The sequence below is a fragment of the Talaromyces rugulosus genome, chromosome I, assembly GCF_013368755.1.
Source record: "Talaromyces rugulosus chromosome I, complete sequence".
NCBI classification, from domain to species: Eukaryota; Fungi; Ascomycota; class Eurotiomycetes; order Eurotiales; family Trichocomaceae; genus Talaromyces; species Talaromyces rugulosus.
In genome coordinates, this window is record NC_049561.1 from 4021821 (window position 1) to 4044494 (window position 22674).

The 22674-nt window shown below is 47.6% G+C and overlaps 7 protein-coding genes across 7 annotated transcripts; 5 read left to right on the plus strand and 2 right to left on the minus strand.

The window, feature by feature from the left end:
• Window positions 1-507: 507 nt before the first annotated feature.
• TRUGW13939_01346 (uncharacterized protein) lies at window positions 508-8882 on the plus strand (the record flags this gene model as incomplete). The annotated part of the gene is made up of 12 exons (XM_035484547.1): window positions 508-711; window positions 766-910; window positions 963-1231; window positions 1295-1658; window positions 1715-1790; window positions 1845-2001; window positions 2057-2699; window positions 2725-2884; window positions 2945-3956; window positions 4015-7605; window positions 7659-7976; window positions 8031-8882. The coding sequence occupies 12 exons, from the start codon at window positions 508-510 to the stop codon at window positions 8880-8882; spliced, it is 7791 nt and encodes a 2596-aa protein (XP_035340440.1).
• An 809-nt stretch (window positions 8883-9691) lies between these two features.
• Window positions 9692-10943, minus strand: TRUGW13939_01347 (uncharacterized protein; the record flags this gene model as incomplete). Its single annotated transcript, XM_035484548.1, has 3 exons — window positions 9692-10314; window positions 10371-10753; window positions 10819-10943. The coding sequence occupies 3 exons, from the start codon at window positions 10941-10943 to the stop codon at window positions 9692-9694; spliced, it is 1131 nt and encodes a 376-aa protein (XP_035340441.1).
• A 2400-nt stretch (window positions 10944-13343) lies between these two features.
• TRUGW13939_01348 (uncharacterized protein) lies at window positions 13344-14826 on the plus strand (the record flags this gene model as incomplete). The annotated part of the gene is made up of 4 exons (XM_035484549.1): window positions 13344-13553; window positions 13624-13828; window positions 13881-14329; window positions 14383-14826. The coding sequence occupies 4 exons, from the start codon at window positions 13344-13346 to the stop codon at window positions 14824-14826; spliced, it is 1308 nt and encodes a 435-aa protein (XP_035340442.1).
• Window positions 14827-15861: 1035 nt separating this feature from the next.
• TRUGW13939_01349 (uncharacterized protein) lies at window positions 15862-17277 on the plus strand (the record flags this gene model as incomplete). The annotated part of the gene is made up of 2 exons (XM_035484550.1): window positions 15862-16422; window positions 16483-17277. The coding sequence occupies 2 exons, from the start codon at window positions 15862-15864 to the stop codon at window positions 17275-17277; spliced, it is 1356 nt and encodes a 451-aa protein (XP_035340443.1).
• A 136-nt stretch (window positions 17278-17413) lies between these two features.
• Window positions 17414-18467, minus strand: TRUGW13939_01350 (uncharacterized protein; the record flags this gene model as incomplete). Its single annotated transcript, XM_035484551.1, has 3 exons — window positions 17414-17704; window positions 17767-18298; window positions 18361-18467. The coding sequence occupies 3 exons, from the start codon at window positions 18465-18467 to the stop codon at window positions 17414-17416; spliced, it is 930 nt and encodes a 309-aa protein (XP_035340444.1).
• A 724-nt stretch (window positions 18468-19191) lies between these two features.
• On the plus strand, window positions 19192-20336 carry TRUGW13939_01351 (uncharacterized protein; the record flags this gene model as incomplete). The annotated part of the gene is made up of 4 exons (XM_035484552.1): window positions 19192-19828; window positions 19885-20099; window positions 20151-20243; window positions 20298-20336. 4 exons carry the CDS (start codon window positions 19192-19194, stop codon window positions 20334-20336), a joined length of 984 nt encoding a protein of 327 aa, XP_035340445.1.
• A 774-nt stretch (window positions 20337-21110) lies between these two features.
• Window positions 21111-22100, plus strand: TRUGW13939_01352 (uncharacterized protein; the record flags this gene model as incomplete). The annotated part of the gene is made up of 1 exon (XM_035484553.1): window positions 21111-22100. The coding sequence occupies one exon, from the start codon at window positions 21111-21113 to the stop codon at window positions 22098-22100; it is 990 nt and encodes a 329-aa protein (XP_035340446.1).
• Between the last annotated feature and the right edge of the window lie 574 nt (window positions 22101-22674).

Genomic DNA, 22674 nt, shown 5'->3' on the forward strand with positions numbered 1-22674 from the left:
TGATTCCAAATGGCCCGCCCTAATGGATTGCGACTCCACTCGACTGTGCCGAAAGCCAGCCACAAGCAAAATACGGATACCACGCACGAATCGGTCGTTATCGGTTGGTATCCTCCAGAACGCACGGCGCACTGCGCACACTCGTCTTGCTTTGTCTACCACAACATGGCGTGCTGGTTTAGCGCCCCCCCAGGTTACTATCGTTGGATCTCAGATCGTCAACCTTGATTGATTGGTGCGCCGCACGTGCGCCTCCCTGTACTATTGCCTGCGTCCATGCACTGGCACTGACAGCTGGCTCCACAGGATGCAGCAATATCACCGCCTGCTATTACAATTATTCGCTGCTGGGTGGGCTTGTCGACGATCGCCAGCTGCAACCAAGGTCCTAACCCTAAGCTGCATTGTCAGCAGGGTTTTTAGCTGTCATTTCGCGAACTATTACAAGGGACGACCAGTCACCGCTTCAAGGCTTCATTGAAGCTTGCGCAGAGCTCCTAGTGGAGAATGCCTCACATCCAAGGCACCCACGACCCCAAGCGAGAGCCATTGGCCATCGTGGGCTTCTCGATCAAGTTCCCCCAAGATGCGGTGTCGGAAGAAGGCTTTTGGGATATGCTTCTCAAGGGCCGCATGGCCCAGACCGAAATACCCAAGGATCGCCTGAATATTGACGCGTTTCATGGACGGAAACAGAATGGATATGATACTGTACGAAACTTATCCCGCCGAGATGAGCTTATCTGCTAACGTGTTCCTGGACAGCTCGGCGTCCGTGCCGGATATTTTCTGAAAGAAGATATTGCTGCCTTTGACGCGGGATTCTTCTCAATGTCAACTGCTGAGGCTACTGCCGCCGATCCTCTACAAAGAGGGCTGCTAGAGACAACATATAGAGCTTTGGAGTCTGGTAAGTTGTGTATCACAAGACATGCAGCACTATCACGCTGATGTGACACAAGCGGGCATGAAAATCGAAGATGTGGCTGGCTCTAATACCTCCGTCTTTGTCGGTTGTTTGTCGGACGACTATAAGACCCTGAATAGCAAAGACCCAGAACGCCTCGCCCAATACGCCACCACCGGAGTCCTTGACTCTATGCTCGCAAATAGGCTCAGTTGGTTTTACAATTTCACAGGCAACAGCGTGACACTCGACACCGCTTGCTCCAGCAGTTTGATAGCACTCGACCTTGCATGTCAGGGCCTGCTTGCTGGGGAATCAGATATGGTGCGTAATTTGTATCACGTAATTCAGAATAGTCCATTTTTAATATCTCCTGACAATGTATAGACAGTGGTAGCCGGGTGTAATTTGATGTTTTCCCCAGATTTATGGCTCTTGCTGGACGGCATCAATGTCTTGTCGCCAGACGGGATATCTCAAAGTTTCGACAGTCGTGCCAACGGCTATGGACGAGGCGAAGGGTTTGCTACTATAATCGTCAAACGACTGTCAGATGCCCTCCGAGACAATGATACCATTCGCGCTGTTATCCGTTCTACAGGCTCGAACCAAAACGGCCATACCCCATCTGGCATTACTCAGACCAGTCAGGCGGCACAGGAGTCCTTGGTGCGGGCAACGTATGCAAAAGCAGGTATAGACATGGGTCTGACTCAATATGTCGAGGCACATGCAACTGGAACCAAGTTTGGTCTGCAAACTCGCTGCATACACGTGTAAGACAGTGCGCTGATTTTTTGTTTCTAGGCGACGCTGTCGAACTAAAGTCCATTGGTCGGACATTTCGCTCCTCACGACCATCCTCAGACGACCCTCTACATGTGTATGTCAAGTTCTGCATTTATTCTTCTACAGTATAACTAACTTTAGCTAATAGCGGATGTGTCAAACCCAATATAGGCCATCTGGAAGGAGCCAGTGGGCTAGCTGGAATCATCAAAACAGTTCTCGTTCTCGAGAACGGGATTATACCCCCTGTAGCGGGGTTTGAAAAGATCAATATTAGGGCAAATGAGTCGTATCTCAGGATCAAAGTAAGCGGTTTCCTCATCAAAGCTGGCCCAACTACCTCGCACTAAAATACATCAGATTCTTAGAGAACCCACACAGTGGCCGACCCAAGGCCTTCGAAGAGCATCGGTAAATTCTTTCGGTGTCGGTGGCAGCAATGCTCATGTTGTTCTCGATGACGCGTATCACTTTCTCGAGACACATGGCTTGACTGGAAACACCAACACTAAAGTACAACCTAATATGCACAATGCCACAAATCTTGTCGCCCCGCCAGGCACTGGAACTAATAACAAGCACACAACGAACGGCCAAGTTGTTTTGATCTGGTCATCAGGTGACGAGTCTGGCATCAGCCGTATCGCTCAGCAATTCGCACAATACGCTAAGAGTCTTACACATTGTCAGCAAGAGTTGATGTCCAACCTGGCGTACACCCTTAACCATAGAAGGAGCCTGCTAAGACATAGGTCCTTTGCAGTTGTCACGTCGATAGCCGATTTGGAAAATCTCGAGACCCAGATATCAACTCCTGTGAATACATCCCCGGACAGCCCCCGTATTGGATTTGTCTTTACTGGCCAGGGCGCCATCTGGCCTAAAGTGGCCCAGGAACTCTGTGTTTACTCGTCCTTTTTACGTTCTCTCAAAGAAGCAGAACAATATCTCCAAATTTTGAATTGCACTTGGAAACTCACAGGCAAGTGCAATACTCTTCATGGTTGTGCAATACTTACACGTTGTAGACGAGCTTTTCAAGGATCCGGAAGAGTCAAACGTTTACCGTTCAGAATATAGTCAACCTTTAAGCACAGTTATCCAAATAGCCTTGATTGATTTACTACACAGCTTTGGAATAAAGCCAGCAGCAGTTGTCGGCCATTCTTCAGGAGAGATAGCAGCCGCGTGAGTACCCATATTGAACTTGTTTCCCATCAAGACGGAATACGTTTCTAACAACTTTAGTTACTGTTCTGGTGCAATTTCAAAAGAGTCCGCCTGGAAAATAGCCTACTACCGAGGGCTTTTATCAGCAAAAATGCACGAAGCCGGTCGTCCACGTGGAGCAATGCTTGCCGTGTTACTTTCCGAAGCTAAAATTTTACCGTATTTGGAAGCGGTAGAAAAAATCCATAGTGGCAGTGGTCTTCAGATTGCATGTTACAATAGTCAGGAAAATCTCACCATCTCAGGTGACGAATGCCATATCGATACTTTACAATCCTTCTTGACCGAAGCTGGGCACCGATGGCACCGATTGAAAGTTGATGTTGCATATCATTCCACCCATATGACCACCATTTCCGACGAATTTCTTTCTCTCATAAGTGGCATTGAGGGCTCGACTGACAACAAAGAAAATTGCTCAACTCTCATGGTGTCTACTCTCACAGGCACCCTGGTGACTGCTGATGAGCTATTTGATCCGAAATATTGGGTTCGCAATCTTGTCTCACCAGTTAAGTTTCAACAGGCTATATCTCAATTATGCAAGCCGCCAGTGGCAAACAATCGTGTCCTCAAATTGGACATGAGTCATCGCAAAAATTGCTCTGTCGACTTTCTCGTCGAAGTAGGACCACACTCGGCACTTCAGAGCCCGATCCGCAGTGTTCTCCAAGCTTGTAGCAACACTACCTCCGAGTACATTTCAGTTCTACAACGGAATCGCAATGGTTTATCCACTGTACTGAGTGCTGCTGGGAAGCTTTTCTGTGTCGGATACCCCATTGATCTCGCTCAAGTGAATCGATTGACGGAGAAAAAGAACCTTTCGTTGTTCAGTGGTTTGCCCCAATACCCGTTTAACCACAACCGAGTGTATTGGCATGAAAGCCGGCTCAGCAGTAGTACTCGCTTTGCAACACACGGAAAACATGAGCTGCTTGGTAAACCAGTGGCGGACTGGAATCCTCTCGATGCACGGTGGCGCCGGTTTTTGAACACGGCCGATGTGCCTTGGCTGGAAGATCACAAGGTAATCTATTTATTTCCTTGCTTGGTCAAAATATATAGTCAAAAACTAATTGAAGAAGGTCCAAAACCAGGTCTTGATGCCCGGTGCAGGCATGCTAATCATGGCGATCGAAGCCACAAAACAACTAGCGAGTGAAGACCGTCACATCATTGCATTTGAACTAAGCGACATAAAATTTCTTGCTGCCTTAGTGGTACATTCTACCGAAACAGTCGAGAGTCAGTTATCGATTCGACCCAGACAACAGAACGACATATATTCAAGAGATGAGTCCTCGTTCGAGTTTAGACTATTTTCGTTCATGAATGGTCATTGGACGGAGCACTGTCGAGGGAATATTGCCCTTCAATATGAACATGATCACCCTTTGGAAATTGGCAGGGCCGAATATCCCGTCCGAGGTAATCAAAATCTGACTCAAACGGTAAATAATTTCGATGGTGAACCGGCAGGTACGCGCCAATTGTATCGCTTTCTCAACCATCATGGGTTTGCGTATGGTCCAGCTTTTCAAGTTCTTGAAAACATGAAAGTTGCAGAAAATCAGGCCATTGCAGACGTCAAGGTACACAGCGAACCACATGCACACGGAAATTACAATTCCTACACGATACACCCGATTACTCTTGACGGTGTAATGCAAGTAGTGCTTGCTTCTCTGACGAAAGGCGGCTCAGAGTCAATTCCGACAATGGTGCCAACACAAATCGATCGTTTGCGAGTGTCTAGCTCTGTACAATATTCATCACCAGGGGACGGCAAAGACTTCCTCAATGCAGTAGCTCAAGTCACTACATCGTCGTTTTCATGGTCTAAAGCCACGGTTACTGTCCTCGACCAATCTCAAGATCAGATATTGTTGAATCTGGATGGCCTTCGTTTTACTGCTGTTTCCAGCGGCAGTAGCGGCGGTGATAATGTGGAATCCCGTTCTGACTTGTGTCGACGAATTGATCGGCAGCCTGACGTGACCCTGCTCGCCAATGATGAGATTAGCATCCTTTGCAGGCGTGAAACACCGCTAGAAGCCGTCAATCAAGCACAGGAATGTCACAAAATTGATCACTTAATCTATCTCTCATGGGCCGAAACACTTCGAGACTGGGATGAAAATAGCTGCTTTCCAAATGTCCCCACTACTATTCAAAAATATGCCAAGTGGGCCAAGCGTCAACTCAAACTTTACTGCCCAGACAGCATTAAAAACCAGGATCTCCATGATTCAACCCAGCTGCTAAGCTATCGCAGAGAGGTCGAAGAAACCTCCCACCGAGGCAAACTCTACGGGCTAGTCTCAAAAAGTTTGCCATCATTGCTAAGCGGAGAGTTGGATCCGCTATCTCTGCTATTCCAAGACGATCTCGTGTCCCAATTCTATCAAGAAATGAACAATGATATAAGCTTTCATGCTCTTTCGCAGTACCTCACCCTGCTCACCCATCAGAACCCATCTATCAACATGCTTGAAATTGGAGCTGGTACTGGAGCTACGACTCGGATAATCCTGGATAAATTGCACCCTCCTGGGAACCAGGATAACAACGCCCATTATAAAAGTTATGACTTTACTGATATTTCACCGTCATTTTTTGAAAAGGCTCGTGCCGAGTTTGGCCATCTACATGCGATGAATTTCAAAGTCCTTGATGTCGAGCAACCCCCTGGTGAACAAGGCTTCGAGTTGGGAACTTACGATGTCATTATTGCTGCCAACGTTTTACACGCAACAAAATCATTGGATGAAACTTTAAGCCGTGTTAGATCCCTTCTGAAAGACGGGGGAAAGCTCGTTTTGGTCGAAATGGTGCGACCGGAACTTGCGAGGACCGGATTTGTCTTTGGGCTTTTGCAAGGGTGGTGGCTCGGTGCCGACGACAATCGTGAGTGGGGACCACTTATCACTGAAAATGAGTGGCATGAAAGACTTATCCGAAGTGGCTTCTCTGGAACGGACATGGTCTTTCGTGATTCGGAACAAACAGACTGTCATGAAATGTCAGTTCTTATTTCAACGGCCGTACATTGTACACCGAAAGAGTCGTGCAAGCCTGGGCATCCACCTCTTGTTGTTGTTCTCCCGAATGATCAGTCACTGTATAATTTTTGTCATGGCGATTTCAAACTCCAAGTGGAGGAGTCTGCTAGCTTTGAAATACACGACATACTACCTCTCGACAAAGTGTCTGAAAAAGAAATCCCTAGTTCTGCTATTTTTATCTTCATGCTTGAACTGGACGATAGTTTTATCTCTTCAATCTCGCCTGAGAGCTTTCATGCTCTGAAGAAAATATTTAGCTATGCCAACGGTGTTGTTTGGATTACTCGCTCCGGGTCCGATGCTTGTCCCAGCTACCAGATGGTCGAGGGTCTGGCGCGCACCATTCGGAGAGAAAATAGCAAAACCACGTTTCTCACCGTTGCATTCGACACGCCATCAAGAGATCTCTCGAGATCTCAGATAAATAAACTCTGCCAAATTATGAAACGAACCGACTTTGACCAACAAGAGATATCATACGATGGTGATTATTTTGAACGCGATGGTAAAATGCACATAGGGAGAGTAAAAGTCAATAAGCAGTTGAGTGATGCAGTTGCCAGTCACACACTGGTTGAAACAACAGGGCCTGATGGTGCAGTGGAACCTGGATCTTCTCTAGCCTTGGAGGTTAAAATTAAAACACCAGGTGCTCTAGATAGCCTCCATTTCACCAATGACACCATATGCGCCACTCCGCTCAAGGAGGATGAGCTCGAAATTCGGGTGGAAGCAAGTGGTGTAATTTTCCGTGACTGTCTCATGGCGAGCGGGAAAATCCCTCTTACAAATTTTGGGCTCGAATGCGCGGGTGTTGTTACAAGAGCCGGTGCTCAATCTGGGTTTATCCCCGGTCAGCGAGTTTATGGAATGGCTGATGGCACCATCAAGAGCTTTGCCCGGTTCAATCGGTATTGCGCTAGTGAAATACCTAGAAATCTGTCTTTTACCGAGGCTGCTTCTATTCCGATTTCATTCATCACTGCGTATCATTCTTTATCGAGGATGGCTCGGATATGCCCTGGAGAAAGTTTGTTGATTCATTCAGCCGCCGGTGGCACTGGACAGGCTGCTATCCAGGTTGCAAGACACTTGGGCGTAACTGAAATTTTTGCGTCTGTCAGCACCGAAGCAAAGAAAGAGTATTTGATGAATACTTATGGTATTCCAGCGGATCATATATTCAACAGCAGGGTAACCTCATTCGCAGACGAGATTGCGAGAATGACCGAAGACGGCGTAGATGTTGTTCTCAACTCCTTGTCTGGCCAAGGATTGCTGGCATCATGGAACTGCATGGCACCGTACGGAAGATTTATTGAACTTGGAAAGCGTGACATTATCGATAATAACAGCCTTCCAATGCAGCCATTTCTGAGAAATGTTTCTTATAGTGCGGTTGACATCCAGGCTATGGTCAAGGAACGCCCTCGATTATTAGCGAATTCCCTGGAAGAAATCTCCAAGTTACTGGCAGACCAACACTTGCATCCAATAAACCCTCTGAAGACGTTTGGATTTTCAAAATTTGGGGAAGCCGTTCATCACATGTTAAGTGGTAGAAGTGTTGGCAAGGTGGTTCTGGTGAAGGAGCCCAGCCCGTCACTTCCTGTAAGTTGAGTTCTGTCTTTGTATCTTTTTTATACTAATTTGTGACCGCATAGGTAATGCTACAAACCGAAAGTGGCTTGTTATCATCCGACAAGAGTTATGTCATAGCAGGTGGCTTGGGAGGAGTTGGCCGAAGTATTGCACGCTGGATGGTTGAACATGGAGCACGATATCTTGTCTTGATTTCACGCTCTGGGCTGTCTAACCTTGCAGCTAAACGCTTTGTTCAAGAATTGCAAGCACGTGGAGTGACTGTCAACACTCCAGCATGTGATATTGCAAGTTCCGAATCTCTTCAATCTGTCCTTGAGACTGTCAAGAGTTCATTGCCTCCAATCGCTGGCTGTATCCAGGCTGCAATGGTTCTGAAAGTGAGTACTCGGTCAATAAAAAGCAGCCATTACTCGTGCTAATGTTGTGTTTAGGACTCTTTGTTTGAGAAAATGTCACACGATGATTGGAAGACGGCCGTGAAGCCGAAAGTCAACGGGTCCTGGAATTTGCATTCGCTTCTTCCTGATAACCTCGACTTTTTCATCCTCCTTTCCTCCCTGGGAGGCATTGTAGGATTTTCTGGACAGTCCAACTATGCCTCTGGAAATACGTATCAAGATGCATTGGCACGATATCGTCGTGCCCGTGGCCTAAGCGCGGTATCAGTAGACCTCGGGGGCATGTTTTCGGATGGCTACATATCAGAAAATGAGGAGGTGGCTGAGCGAATTTTTTCTCCAGGATATTACACGCCGCTTTACCGAAACGATCTATTTGCATTGTTGGGTAATCTCTGCCGTCCTAATGCACAATACGATGCACAAGTGCTTTTCGGTCTCACTAGACCGGCACACCTCTCTTCGGGCGAATTCAAGACTTATTCCAATGGTGTTCTCGCTCCTCCTCTTTTCAGCGCGATGTGGAACAATCACGGAGTATCGGATATCAACTCATCAGCCACTGCTTCGGCCCAGGTAGCCCTTGACTTTCAGTCTAAATTTATCCAAGCTCAAACCGAGGTGGAAGCCGGTGAGGTCGTGGCGCAAGCGACCATTCGTAAACTGCAAAGCATCCTACCCAATATGGAAAAGGCGGAGATATGGAAGCCCATGTTGACATATGGCGTGGATTCTCTCGTGGCGGTCGAGTTGAGGAACTGGTATTCGAAAGAATTCCGTGCGCAGGTCACAGCTTTTGATATTATGGGAGGGGAGAGTTTTATGGGGTTGGGGACTAGAATTGCCATGCTGAGTGAACTACGGAAGAGCAAAGATTCATCATAGCACTATTGTTTCTAATTGAATATTAATTAAATATTTGGGTTAAGTCATGTCCACGTAGACAAGGCTACATGTACATACTACATGGTTGTCAACGGGTTATCCGACGGGATATGTCGCTGGTAGCAACATTGGATGAAGCACGGAAACCGACCTGCAGTTAGTACATAAACCGAGCTTACAAACAGTATCAATTATAATTATAGATATAACATTGAATAAAACGGTAAGCAAGGTAATGCATTGATAGCGCAGAATACATACCGGTCCAGAATGTTACATGTCAACTGGTACTGACACAGAGTATACTTGTATGTTGGCCAACGTTTGATTACAACTTTCAATGTTGCTGGCAACGGTGCGCTTCTCTTTCATCTTAGTTTAGTTTCCATAAGCCTCTCGAATTGACGTTTATTTCTGTCATACTCTCTATACTGGTCGCTGCGTGTTTCCTCAATCGGCCTAGTGTGGTGCTGACTGCTGAAGTCCCCAAAAGAGGCTAAGAGATAATGCTTATTATAGACTAGCTAGCCACTTTCAGGTGTCCAGCCTTGGTTTCACCGTTACATCGGTACGATCACCTAATAATAATAGGTCCGATCGCGTCTGATTTTCAGGAACTGGTATGGATAAGGAAAAATAAGCTCGGGATAAGGTATGAGCCATGTCATTAGTGTGACGACAATACACATCACCAACAGATATCGGTATGAAGGTGGTAGAAAACTTGAAATAAGTATATGTACCAGTGATACTCTATATACGCACACTATTTTTTTTAATACTATATACAACTAGATGCGTAATTGAAACTATTGAGAAATAGCCAAGGCAGCGTTCAGAGCATCCAAAGCTGCGCCCTGCGTGACGGCATCGGCAGTGTCGTAGGGGCCAGCCCAGTCCTCGCCAAGGAGGCAAGATGAACCAGAGTCGGACTGCGTAAAGTCAAGGTCATTGTTCCAGATGCTCTGGGCGTTGGTGAGGAGGAAGTTCTTCCAGTTGTCCTGGGGGTAGGCCAACTGCAGCTTGCGGAGTCCGCGAACGTACGGTCCCTTGAACATGGCAGCGGTGTCATCACAGCTGTCGCTGGTGTCGCATCCATCGTGCAGGATTCCGTTGGAGTCGGTGACTGACGAGCCGGCGGTGCTCGAAGCATTGGCAAGCGCAGCAGCTTGTTCCAAGATGGTCTGGTTGCCAGTTGCCTTGTACAGCTCGGCGGCGGCGCCGAGGATAACACCCTGGTTGTAGGTGAATTTGGCGCCAGTTGGAGCACAGTTGTTGTCCTTGTCGACACCGTCAGAGACCATGTTGTCACTGCCAACAAGACCGACGCTGAAGAACCAGTCCCAACCCTGCTGTGCGTGGGCGAGATAATCCCCGGCCTGGTCCGAACCCACGCGGGCAGCGATACCAGCAGCCAACTCGATGTAGAGCCCTAAACGTTAGGATTGGATTAGTCAAGGTTCAAACCCCAAGACAGACTGAACTTACCGTTGGAGATAGCGGCCACGTAGGTCTGATCCTTGCTCCACCAGATACCTCCACAAGGAGTGCCGAGTCCCCCAACTATATCATTGTAAATGGTGATGGCGGCGTTCAGGTATGTCTGGTCCTGAGTGACATCGTACACGTCCAGCCAGGCGTTTCCCCACCAACCCTCATCGTCATAGTAGTCGTTTAAAAAGTTGGCATAGTTTCCGTATCCGGTAGCAGTGTTCAAGGTGTTGCTAAAGACGTCGTTATGCTCAGAATAGTAGTCGGAGTTGAGAGAAGTCAGAGTCGCCAGCGCGCTCAAGAAATTGCCCGATTGCCACCAGAGATCTTTCCCCCAGAGACCGGTGTCTCCGGATTGGTAGTACGCCATCAGGGCATCACTGTAAAGATACAATCTTGTTAGCTTCATATTATCTCACTTCGAGGGAGTCGGGTTAACACGCACGCAGCACAGATGGCATTGTCCGTGTAATCAGAAGCATCGCGCTTTGCCATCTTGGCGACAGGGCTGGCAGCAACGAGGCTGGGAGCTAGAAGGGCGAGCCCTGCTTGCTTCAAGGTCGACCGCATGATGAGGAAGTTCTCTAGTAGTTTTGAGATGGAGTTGGCTTAAATCCAGAGAGTACAATGTTTACAGCTAGAATTAGGGCGGCAACCTTCTTATATACATTTGGGGTAGGACTAAACGGTCATTAGTCCGTCTCTAAATATGTATGGTCATGGCCGAAACAGAGCGCCAAAAATCGGTCATCAGCTAGCAGTCCAGTGTCATGCAGCCTGTCCGGCCTGAATCCAAATGTAGTACTATTAAAAATATGGAAAGCCATTCGTGTGGCTAGTCATCGACTAATGGTAGTGCTCCAGCTTTTAGACTACGGCTGATCACAAAACAAAACCGAACTAAAAATAATTAGGCTTTCATCAAGTCGGCCCCTGGCACGACGTACCTTTTAAGCCGGAACAGTTATTACGTGAGATTCTGACTGATTCTAGATGAGAATTGTCGTAAGTTTTCCACTTATCAAAACCTGGTCCGTCACAAAAAATAAATAAAAATAAAAAAAGCAAAAAAGAAAGAAGAAAAAGAAGAAAAGGAGACAGAGAGAGAAATAAATAAAATACGGACCGTGTAGGTTACACCAAACCTGGCTCAGCCTCTATACGGAGACTTAAATACAAACCACGTGAGGACCTTATACACATTTGGGCGAAAATACGACGCTGACAGTATATTTCCGAAACCGGATAGTCATGCGAATCGATGTTTAAATCTAAAATTGACACTACGACAGCTCTGGGCTGAGGTTGTACAGATTGTGACTGATCGGAGACTTACAGTATGCACTAAGAACGACTAACACATACTAGTGAGCTTGTGCCGACCCATTTAACGGAGTACTGGGCCATACGAATAGGTTTCCTTATTCAAGTTTGGTCTCTGAGGCGCGACTGCCGAGTACCGAGTCGGAGAGTATTAACTCAGTGTTGAGTGAACTACTGCTACTTGTATATTTGAGGTGATTTACTGCCGATACTATTCATAATTATGGGTACGAATTGTAGGAATTAACATTGATATTTTAGACGATCAAGAGGGCCAAACATAGGGTTAAAGGTTAGACCTGCTGATCGAACGATTGAGTTTGAGCGACAAAAGCTTCGCCTTGGTGATTCGTGATCCTAATCACTTTTTTTCGTTACTTGTATCAGCTTTGTATGCGTGTTTAGTCTAGAGTACCAAGACCAAGCATTGCCGGTGATTCCCCGACGAGTCTACTTGAAGCTATTCGTACGACATACACAGAGTAGCACTAGAGGTGTAGCTTCACAGATTGATATTATTACTGGCACTATCACTGTTCTGCAGAGCGTGCGTTGGAACAGGATTGGAATCATCTTTCACCAAGGACATCGCGCTCGGAAATAAATCGGAGGTATTGTACGAAGTTGCATGAGATGTTGCATCGGTATACAATAGTCTGACACCCCACACGTGCAGTGTTTTAAAGTACGGAGTTTGTCGACGATATACGAAGCATTACGAAACAAGGTTAATCGCGAAGGATCAGAAAGGTCTTGCGAAGATCTTATGGGCACGTGCTAAGTTTATTATTGTACTATTTGAAGCTTTTCATAGTTTGCTGATGCCATCTCCTGTGTACCCAGCTATTATTTAAGATGTTATGTGGCTCTAGCCATCGAATTGCCGCGAATCATACAATCCAGGTCAACAGAACGGAAAGAAACCCATTCACTGATTAAATTCCATTGCACAGTAACATCGAACAGTCTCTCGCATATACGTACCTTGGCCGATACTGAAATGCCCGCTCTGGTCCACAAAGAAACTTTAAAGAATCTCGATATCGCTTGTATTGTTCCGGATGGACCGATCTTTAGAGGGGCAGATGGTGGGCCTTGCACGCATACGTTTCATGCATAGGAACGCCTTATCTTAAAGTTGTGGTTTCTTCAAGCATTATTTTATTGTATTATTATTATACCTTAATAATTTTGAACAAAAATCAATTTCTTTTAGTAATTATCAAGTAAATATAAACTATTACCTACTACCATTTTCTAACCTGATACTTTACACTTGAAAATAGATTATTATAAAAATTTTTATATGATTTTAAAGGGCTTTCCCTATTTCAAGAAGAAGAATGTCAGTTTTGCTTATAATTAATGATAAAATCTGCTTCGAAAAAAAAAAAAAAAAAAAAAAAAAGCCATTTTTGTATGGTTTACCGGCAGAATCCTGCATCGGGGAAGCGGTCTGAGGAACTGAGGTAGTAGTAATAAGCGCGGGGCCAGGGATAATTGTGAATCATAACGCTTGCGCAGAACTATCAATTGGTCGCGTGCTTGGCGTTGATGAGGCCGATTGGACAAATACTGCTCTTTCGGGTCTTATACATGTAGAAAAAACATTGAAACAACGGGTACATACGCAAACAGAGACTGAAAATGGCGACTCCTCCGCCACCTCCTCCTGGCGAGCTGTCCAAACGCATGGGCACAACTGTCAAGATATTTCTCCCCATTGCCGCTGCTCTCGCTTCTCGAGGCAAGATAAATCCGGGCGATATAAACCTGAGCGATGGCGAAAATAGTCTGATGAAGACGAAAATGGTTGATCTGTGCAGAGATGCCATGAACCAAAGCATAACAGAAGATGTGAGCAACTCTGACAAATAAACATCTAAAACGGATTGAAAAGTAGTCATGCTTAGATGCTAATTTACAGACATTCGCAAACCCGATAGGTTTCGTCGGCGACGAGCCTATGAAAGAGGCGCTGGCGCAGTATTTCACAACCTATTTCCATCCGACGATTCCAGTCACGGCGGATCATATCGTCCCCACAGCTGGTTCTGGAACTGCTCTAGATGCGCTGTTCTTTACGTTATGCGATTCTGGAGATAGTATTCTCTGTCCGGTGCCGGGATGGTGTATGTTTTTTTAATCTTCTACTACCATGACTACAATGTTGATTTATGGCAGGGGGCTACGGTCCATACTCTCGATTCCATGCAGAAGCAAACTTAATCCCTGCTCTGGTCAAGCCATCATCACCATCGTGGCCGACGGATAGCCTTTCGTCTGCTATTATCCCTGCCCTTGAAGAGGCATACAACTCAGCCCCGGACCCTACACGAATCAAAGCCGTGATCACGTCAAACCCAAACAATCCCCTAATGAAATGCTGGCCCAAGGACGTCGTGCGGCAAATGATGGACTTTTGCCAACAGCGCAATCTGCACTACATCTCTGATGAAGTGTTTGCCAACACCGTTTTTGATCCCGATGCGGAACAATTCGTGTCTGCTCTCTCGCTACTGAAGAATCCCGATACGGAAGATAGTGACGAAGGGAAGAGCATCATCGAGCCGAGCAGGGTGCATGTTGTGTGGAGTACTACCAAAGACTTTGGGGCTTGTGGTGTTCGATCGGTATGTTTCTTTGAAAAGCCCAACCTTGAAATCATTTTTCTAATAAGTCTTAGGGCTGTGTCCTTTCATATCATCCTCTGGTTCGTGCCGGGGTTTCATTTGCTTCTCCATGGCAGGTCTCTACTCTAACCGCTCATTTCACATCTTCCTTACTCACATCGCCATCTACGCCCGCTCTTTTGTCTTCGGTGCGCTCCCAGTTAGCTACATCGTACAAAGTCTACCGTCAAGTTCTCTCTGCCCCGGAGTTATCCGGAAGAATCGAGCTTCTTTCGACAAGTGCAGGTCTGTGGGCTCTCGCCCTGGTCACTTTGAAAGCAGACGAGAAAGTGCAAGATATTATTGCCAATGGGAAGAAAAAGGGCGCCATAGTTGGCGCAGCAAACGGGTTTGAAGCATTTTTGCAACCGGGGCAAGCCATGATCATGATTACGATTGCTTTGCCAGACGATGTGCTCAAAGAGGGACTGGAGAGGTTCAAGGCGAGCTTGCTGTAGTAGACTGACGGCAACAACATTATGATTGAAAGGTTTCGGATGCATTCATAAGATGGCCGCTATTCCCGAATACCCATAGTCTGGGGCCTTATCAAACTGTCTGTATACACCATGCAACATGTGTGGGAATAGTTTGTTGGGCATTACGAGACCAGTTATTGCTTTCTAGATATCTTAGCATTACTTTGGCATTTTAATGACATGACTATCGCCATGTAAAGAGAAAACTCCGTAAAGCAAACTAGCCATCGCTCCGGCTTCGAAAATTTTCTTTCTCCCCGAGAATCTAAACAATTTATGTGTAAAACAAATAGATTGGAAATTGATCTGTCGGTAAGCCCGGTAGACACATTAATTACGAGATGATCTTACTAAATCGGCCTTTTTTTGCGGTTGACAAGTGCCAGCGTTGCAGCACTAATGGTTATAGTGGAGACGCAGCTTAAATAATGTATGTGCACACGAAGATTTAGACAGACCTAGACTGAACTGAAGGCCAATAGAGATGCTAACAAACAGCACGAGATCGCCTACAGCTACTCGGGACGAAGCCCGAATAGTAGGCCGATCCAGTCGTAGCTGCCCTTAATTAATCGGTCGCATGCAACTGGCCGGATTTTGACTAGGTGGGTCAGTAGGGGTTAATTTTATATTTGTGGTTCGCTGGATGCTGCTTTCTACTCCGTACATTGTATGTGAGACATGTTGACTACGTTGTTTTTGATGATGATCGTCGCTCGCTGAGCTCGAGACTGGCCTCTCGTGCATGACCTGGCGTATTTCATTGGAGATGGAGCCCTCATCTTGCAATTCCAGAAGGTAGTTGCGTGTACAACACGAGCTGCATGCCGGACAATACTTGTATTAGTTGATCTCTGGTGCGGGGTTCACACGAGAATTAAAATGAGAGAGTGAGAGAAAGCGGGAGGAGAAAGTACAGAAATTCTGTATAAATAGAATGCTCGGGTTCTATTGACAATTCTTGTTGTAGTTGACAAAGCTCAAGATATCATACCTAAATAGGAAATAATCGCAATGAAGTCCTCTGCTCTCGTAGGTCTTTTGGCCTTTGCTGCTGCAGCCTCTGCGGTTCCCACCAAGCGGAAGCAGCCCGGCTCAACTGCTTCGATTCAAAACTTCAAAGACAAAATCAAGAATGTGGTGGTGCTGGTGATGGAGAACCGTTCATTTGACAACCTCCTCGGCGGCCAGACAACCAAGGGCCTGGAGAATCCGATCAACAGTGGACCGTACTGCAATCCATACAACGTGAGCGACTCGTCCGAAGGCAGCGTCTGCAGCGCAGCCAAGGACTACGACTCTATCGCCGACGACCCGGACCATGCAGTTTATGGAAACAACTTCGAGTTCTACGGAACCTTTTTGCCGGACGAGTCGCTCATCCAGAGCAGCAAACTGACCCCAAGTCAGAGTGGCTTTGTCCATGAGCAACTCCGGCTGTATAGTTCTGATGCTAACCGCACCGAGCTGGCCACGCAAGTGATGAACTACTACACCGAGGATCAGGTCCCGGTAATCACCACTCTGGTGCAGAACTTCCTGACCTTCAATCACTGGCACTCGGATGTGCCTGGGGTAAGCCGTTGCTCTCTAACCCATTGGTAGATAAATATGAGACTTACATGTGTTGAACAGCCCACTAATCCGAACCGCGCTGCTCTCGTCTCCGGCACCACGTATGGCCACGGCACCAACGATGCCACTTTCGGTGAACATGGCTTCCCACAGATTTCCATCTGGGAGGCCCTGAATAAGACCGGTACTACGTGGCTCAACTACTGGGACACTGACGGCGGAACCGGCCCTGATGCCGGATACTTCAACTGGACCTACAACACCGGCAACCAGGACAAGATCGTCGACTTGGAAAACTTCTACACCGACGCTGCTGCCGGCACGCTGCCCGAGTTTTCCTACATCAACCCCTCTTGCTGCGGCGTTGGGACCAACTCCATGCACCCTACCGGCCTCGTCTCGGATGGCGAGGCCCTGATCCGTCGTGTATACGACGCTGCCCGCGCCGGCCCTCAGTGGAAAAACACACTGTTCGTGATCACATTTGACGAGACCGGTGGCTTCCACGACCATGTCCCCCCGCCGCTCGCCCCTCGTCCTGATAACTTGACATACACCGCTGCCACCCCGACCGGCGAGAACTACACTTTTACCTTTAACCGTCTGGGTGGCCGGATTCCGACTTTGCTCATATCCGACTGGGTTGGTGAAGGCTCTGTCGAGCAAAAGGGCACCAACACAGATGGCGACACGGTCTCTTACTCAGCCAGCTCTCTTCTTCGCACTCTGGGTTATCTGTGGGACTTTGAGCCGTTTACCCCGCGTGTTGAGAAGGCTGCTTCTTTTGACCATTTGATCCAGACAACGCCGCGCAATGGTACCCCCACTGCCTTGCCGAGTGCGACCCCTTTTTGAAAAGGTTTTATAGTTAACTTGGAACTGCTTATACGTTCCGAAGCTAATTGAATTGATTCATCTCAAGCTGGTAATCTACCCAAGTAAGCAATGCATCAAGTGCATGTAGATAAGTATTAAAAAAAAGGGTTTGTCATCATAATTTTGAATAGTCTTCCCCAATGGTCATCTTGCTCGTCTTTGTTCGGGTCATATCCGACATGGCGGAAACATGCTTGCTCAGCGCGACCAGGTCGCCATTCTCGTCCAGCACACGCACGTCGGTATCGAAGCGTCCATTGTGAATGCTGTGGCACAGGATCTCGAGAAACAGCCACTCGGCGTTGTTGGGGTTTTTCTTGATTTCGATCGACATGCACAGCGTCGGAAACACGTATTTGCTGGCGTCGGCCATGGTGGGATCGAAGTTTAGGGGGGCGGGGAGAAACTGTACGCAATCGATTAGCTCGGAAGACAGGTGGTTTTTTTGTTAGCAAGGTAGAAACCAACGTTGTCGCAAACGCTCCCCAGGCTGATCACATCCAGATTCTGGTTCGGGTCTGTCCATCTGACCCATTTCTCCTTCACGTTCAGCATCCCGTTGCGACTGAGGAACTGGGTGCGCGCGCCCTTGCGCTTGAGCACGCGCATCTTGGTCGTGACCGGCATGATCTTGGTGAGTAGCGGACCATGCTCAAACACGTCGCAGTCGCGCTCGCGGTGTGGCAGCTCGTCGCGCGGGACAGACGTCGGCGGCACGGCGATGGACGCGCCCTCCTCGGTGGCCAGGTTGCCTTGGATCAGCGTGGCGGCGGTGCACAGCTTGCCAGCAGGATCGCGCAGTTTGACTTCGACGGTCGAATATCGCCTTGCATGGCTGAGCTCGACGACACTGAGGACGACGCGGCCGCGCGGGGCTGGCTGCACGAACTGGACGTGGACGTTGATCGGGTCGGGCTGAGGGCGATCAGGGTATTTGGCAGCGGAATACGCGCGCGCAGTGGCGAAGATCAGGCTGACGGTGTAGCCTCCATGAGCGTGCCTTGAGGCCTTTACAGTCAGCTGCGATGCCTATCATTGTTGAAGAGGAGAGAGAAGACTGACAGTCCGCCGCACCAATCCCAAGGAACGTTCGCGTCGAACTCGTTGTCGCTGCCTGCGACCGGCGTCACCTGCGTCGCCTGGGCAAACGAGCTCGTTTGGCGTGCCATGGCGACATGTAAACAGTCTGTTAATCGACTCTGGTGATGCGTTTGTAGACGAAGGCGCCTTTATGCTGTTTCCTCGGTCCTGATCGGTTGCACATGCGCGCGGGCTACTACTGCAACATCCCTGTCAAGCGTCACTGCCTGGCGTGCTGGTTGGTGGATGCAGCCTGCAGTGTGCACTGTACAACCTGCAGCCAGCGTCGCAGTCATCACCATCTGCGAGTCTGGAGGGGGTGCAACAGCGCTTTCAGCGTGTTTTTGGGCGTGTTTGCAAGAAGAAAGAAAGAAAGAAGCTGAGCCGAGGGAGGAGGTCCTTCCTTCCCCTTCCATACGCAGCGCTAGGGTTAGGGTTAGGGTATCCCGCACTCGTGCAGTAGTTATCGATCAGTTCTCCCAATGTTCTCTTTCGGTTGGCGTTCTCGGAATTTTCTTTCCTTATCGTTTTGTTCTATTTGTTTATTCGATTTCAATTACCGGCCTGCGATCGACATGAACGCCTCGTGCGGGGAAAAGTGGGATGCGAGACATCTCCGCACGCTGCCCCAGGGCTTCTGATGACAGAAGAGGATATCAGGGCTCTGTGATTGCTTGATTGCTCTGCTTAGTTGTTCGGTGCAAATGCTAGCAATCTCTTATTCACCGTGGCTCAGTAGCCGATCCAAGGTATAATAACCTTTGCTACAAACCTTTCTGTCTTATACGTACTCGTCCACTGTTCATCTCCAAAATGCCTGGAATTGAACTTGACAAAACCGCAACTGTCGCCGTGAGCGATGGTCCCCTGACTGCGAACGATATCCTTCAGCTGCAACCATCGTATCCCGACGAACCGCTTGACGTCCTGCGCGCCCGTTACGACGAGGATGGCATGCTCCTCCTCAAAGGCCTTATTCCGCGCGAGGATGTGCTACAGGCCCGCGCAAAGTATTTTGAAATGATGTCTCCTACTGGTGTCCTCAAAGATGACACTACTCCCGTGCAGGGTATCTTCAACCCGAACAATTCTCCCGACGATTTCCCCGGTATCGGTGCCGGTGCGGTGGGGATGAACGGACGGCCAGGAGGGGACAACGCCCAGGCGTTTGTCGACTTGGCCATCCAGGCCCATTACAAGGACTGGTACACCAAGGATCTGTGCAAGCATTCCGCACTGCTGGGGTTTGTCGCCAAGTTTACCGGATGGAAGGAGAACACCTTGGGACTGAAGAGGTCGCTGTTGAGGAATAACGTGCCGCATACAAAGCCCATTGGCGTGCACTACGACCAAATCTTTCTCCGATATGGAGAACCCACGAGCGTGACAGCTTGGGTACCGATGGGCGACGTCAGTCTCACAGGGGGAGGATTGATATATCTTGAAGGCGGTTTGTGACAAAGTGCCCGTGTTTGCTGTGCCGGGTTTATTACTGACACCTCGCAGGCGATAGTGTCGGCCAAGAATTCGAAGAAAATTTTAACAAAAAGGCCCGCGAATGTGGACTCACCGAGGACGAAGCCAGGAACGCTTTCAACCAGAACATGATGTCGACAGGACTGCTGTCAGAAAACCCGGCCGAGTTTGCGAAGCAATACAACCGGCGATGGCTGGTCTCTTCCTATGACGCCGGCGATGTCGTCCTCCACAAGCCGCACGCGGTATGAAGAGAAATCCTACGACGGTACTTCTCCTACTAATATGCACCTTAGATACATGCATCTACCGTGAACAACGATCCGGATAATGTAATCCGTCTAGCGACGGACCTGAGGTTTGTCAACGAGGCGAAACCATATGATGCGGTATGTAAAGTCCAGAGTTAAAACCACATTAGCTGACACTGTATGTACTTGTAGAGATGGACCAAGTATTACGAATTCGGAGACGGTGTTTAATTAGTCTAAACAGAGGCGCGCCCTGTGTGCTTTTGGATATGAAATTTCCATAATAGTCACGATAATATTTCTATGCGTATTGTTATTTAAGCTCTACATATGTGGTGATTGCATCATGATGGTATAAATTTGCAACCAGTTGAAATATGTAGATATGTAGAAAAATTGTCTTCGGGTGAATAGAGTTCCCGGCGTTAACAAGATTTCAACGCCACCGGCGACCGGAAGAATTCATATCTCATTCACAAAGCCACTGTAACCAACAAAGACAGCAAGACCATACCATACATATGCTTAAAATTAGTAAAATGCAGTCAGCCTACTGGAGAACAGGTTGGGACCCATCGGAAATAACGGACCCAACGGTCATTAACAGCGCAGCGGCAATTCCCCATTATTCCCCGGGCTCTTATTAATCGCGAAACCATTCCCGGAGAGCACACCACAATGATACCTTACATTCAGTTGTGACACAAAATACGTACCCATGCATTATTAAGATGGTGTTTCGACAATGTTCTAGGGCCGATTGAAAATGCTCATTGGCCGGCGAATGGACATTTCTCCGATTGGTTTTCGTTTTCATACTCGCACTCTTTGATCCATTGTTAATTCCAAGCTTTGGGCGTATTGTAGTGCGACCGACATGATGTCAACTAGTCAAGAAGAAAGGTATATAAGGCAGCTTCTACCTGGGGATAGCTATGTCTCAGTCTTGGATAATTATACCATCATTCCTTTGACTACAGCGTCGCCTACGGCCTGTATTTGAAAATGACGCTTACAACGAACAATCTCAAAATCGTGTATGGCGGTGCTTCTTTCAACAGCGGCTATGGCGCGACTGCAAAAGACATTGGTGATGTGCTGGAGTTCTTGAAAAAGGAGGGTATTGTCACACTCGATACTGGTCAAGCCTACGGGGATAGCGAGGAGCTCATTGGGGCAGCCAAGGCTGCCTCGCGAGGCTTCACACTCGACACCAAAGTAGCTGGTGGCTTGTGGCCCACTGTTCACACCACCAAGGAGACCGTCATCAAAGCCGGCGAGGAGAGCCTCAAAAAACTTGACACGGATCAGGTTGATGTTTACTACATTCATGCTCCAGACCGCAAGGTCCCGATCCAGGACACCCTCGAAGGCATCAACGAGTTATACAAGGCTGGCAAATTTCGACGCTTTGGGTTGTCCAACTTCAGGCCCGAAGAGGTAGAAGAGGTTGTGCGCGTCGCCAAGGAGAACAACTTTGTCCTCCCTTCAGTCTTCCAGGGAAACTACAATGCTGCTGGTCGTCGTCCAGATACCGATTTATTCCCTATTCTCCGGCAACACAACATCGCGTTTTATGCGTATTCTCCCATTGCTGGTGGCTTTTTGACCAAAACTCCCGACGACATCAACGTTCATGGAAAAGGCCGATTCGAAAAGGGCAGTTTCTTTGGAAATATGTACAACAGCCTTTACAATAAACCTGCCATGCTCAACTTTCTGGTCGAGTTTGGCAAAGTTGCTAGCAGTGAAGGCATTCCACAAGCAGAACTCGCTTATCGATGGGTGACCTATCACTCACAGTTGAGCGCCGAGAGTGGAGATGCGATTATCATTGGCTCTCGCTACGGCAGTCAATTGACCAGCACCATCGAAGGGTTGAAAAAGGGGCCGCTGAAAGAGGAGAGCGCTCAGAAGTTGGATGAACTATGGAAGGGCATCGAAGAAGAAGCTATATTGGACAACTTTAACAACTTCATTTCCTTGGCTAATTGAGCGAAGGTGAACATGTCAATGTTTGTTCTTCTGAAGTTTAGTGTTTACAATCGATACATTTGAAATTAAGAGATGATCTATGCCAAATTAAAAAGACAAACGTAGTTAAGTGTAAGCCAATACTGTTCAATTTTCAGAAAAAAATGCGTCCGAAGTCTCTAATAGATTTAATTTATCGAATTTGTCCCTCATTTGGGGACTCACCACGGCCGAAGTCGGTAAAACGAAAGTAAAGAAGCCCCGAACAGCGTCTAGGACGCGGCTCGTAAGGTTTTGTGACAAAATCGTTCAATACAGACTTGGTACCACAAATTTCATCTCCCTTGTCTCTAAGAGGAAAATACTTTAATTAATCCTGCAATACCTATATGCGTCAACGGTCTTTAGTTCTATTATTCAGCAAACCTGTAAAAAACTTATAATGATTATTTGAATCTTCCATGGCATTGACAAAGGGAAAAATAAAATCTTATTCAACTCTCAGAAAAATTAACTACAGCAATTTGGGTCGAATCATCAACAGTGCAGTCCTCCACCATTGTACTCGTCCCGCCAACCGCCGCAACATCAAAAT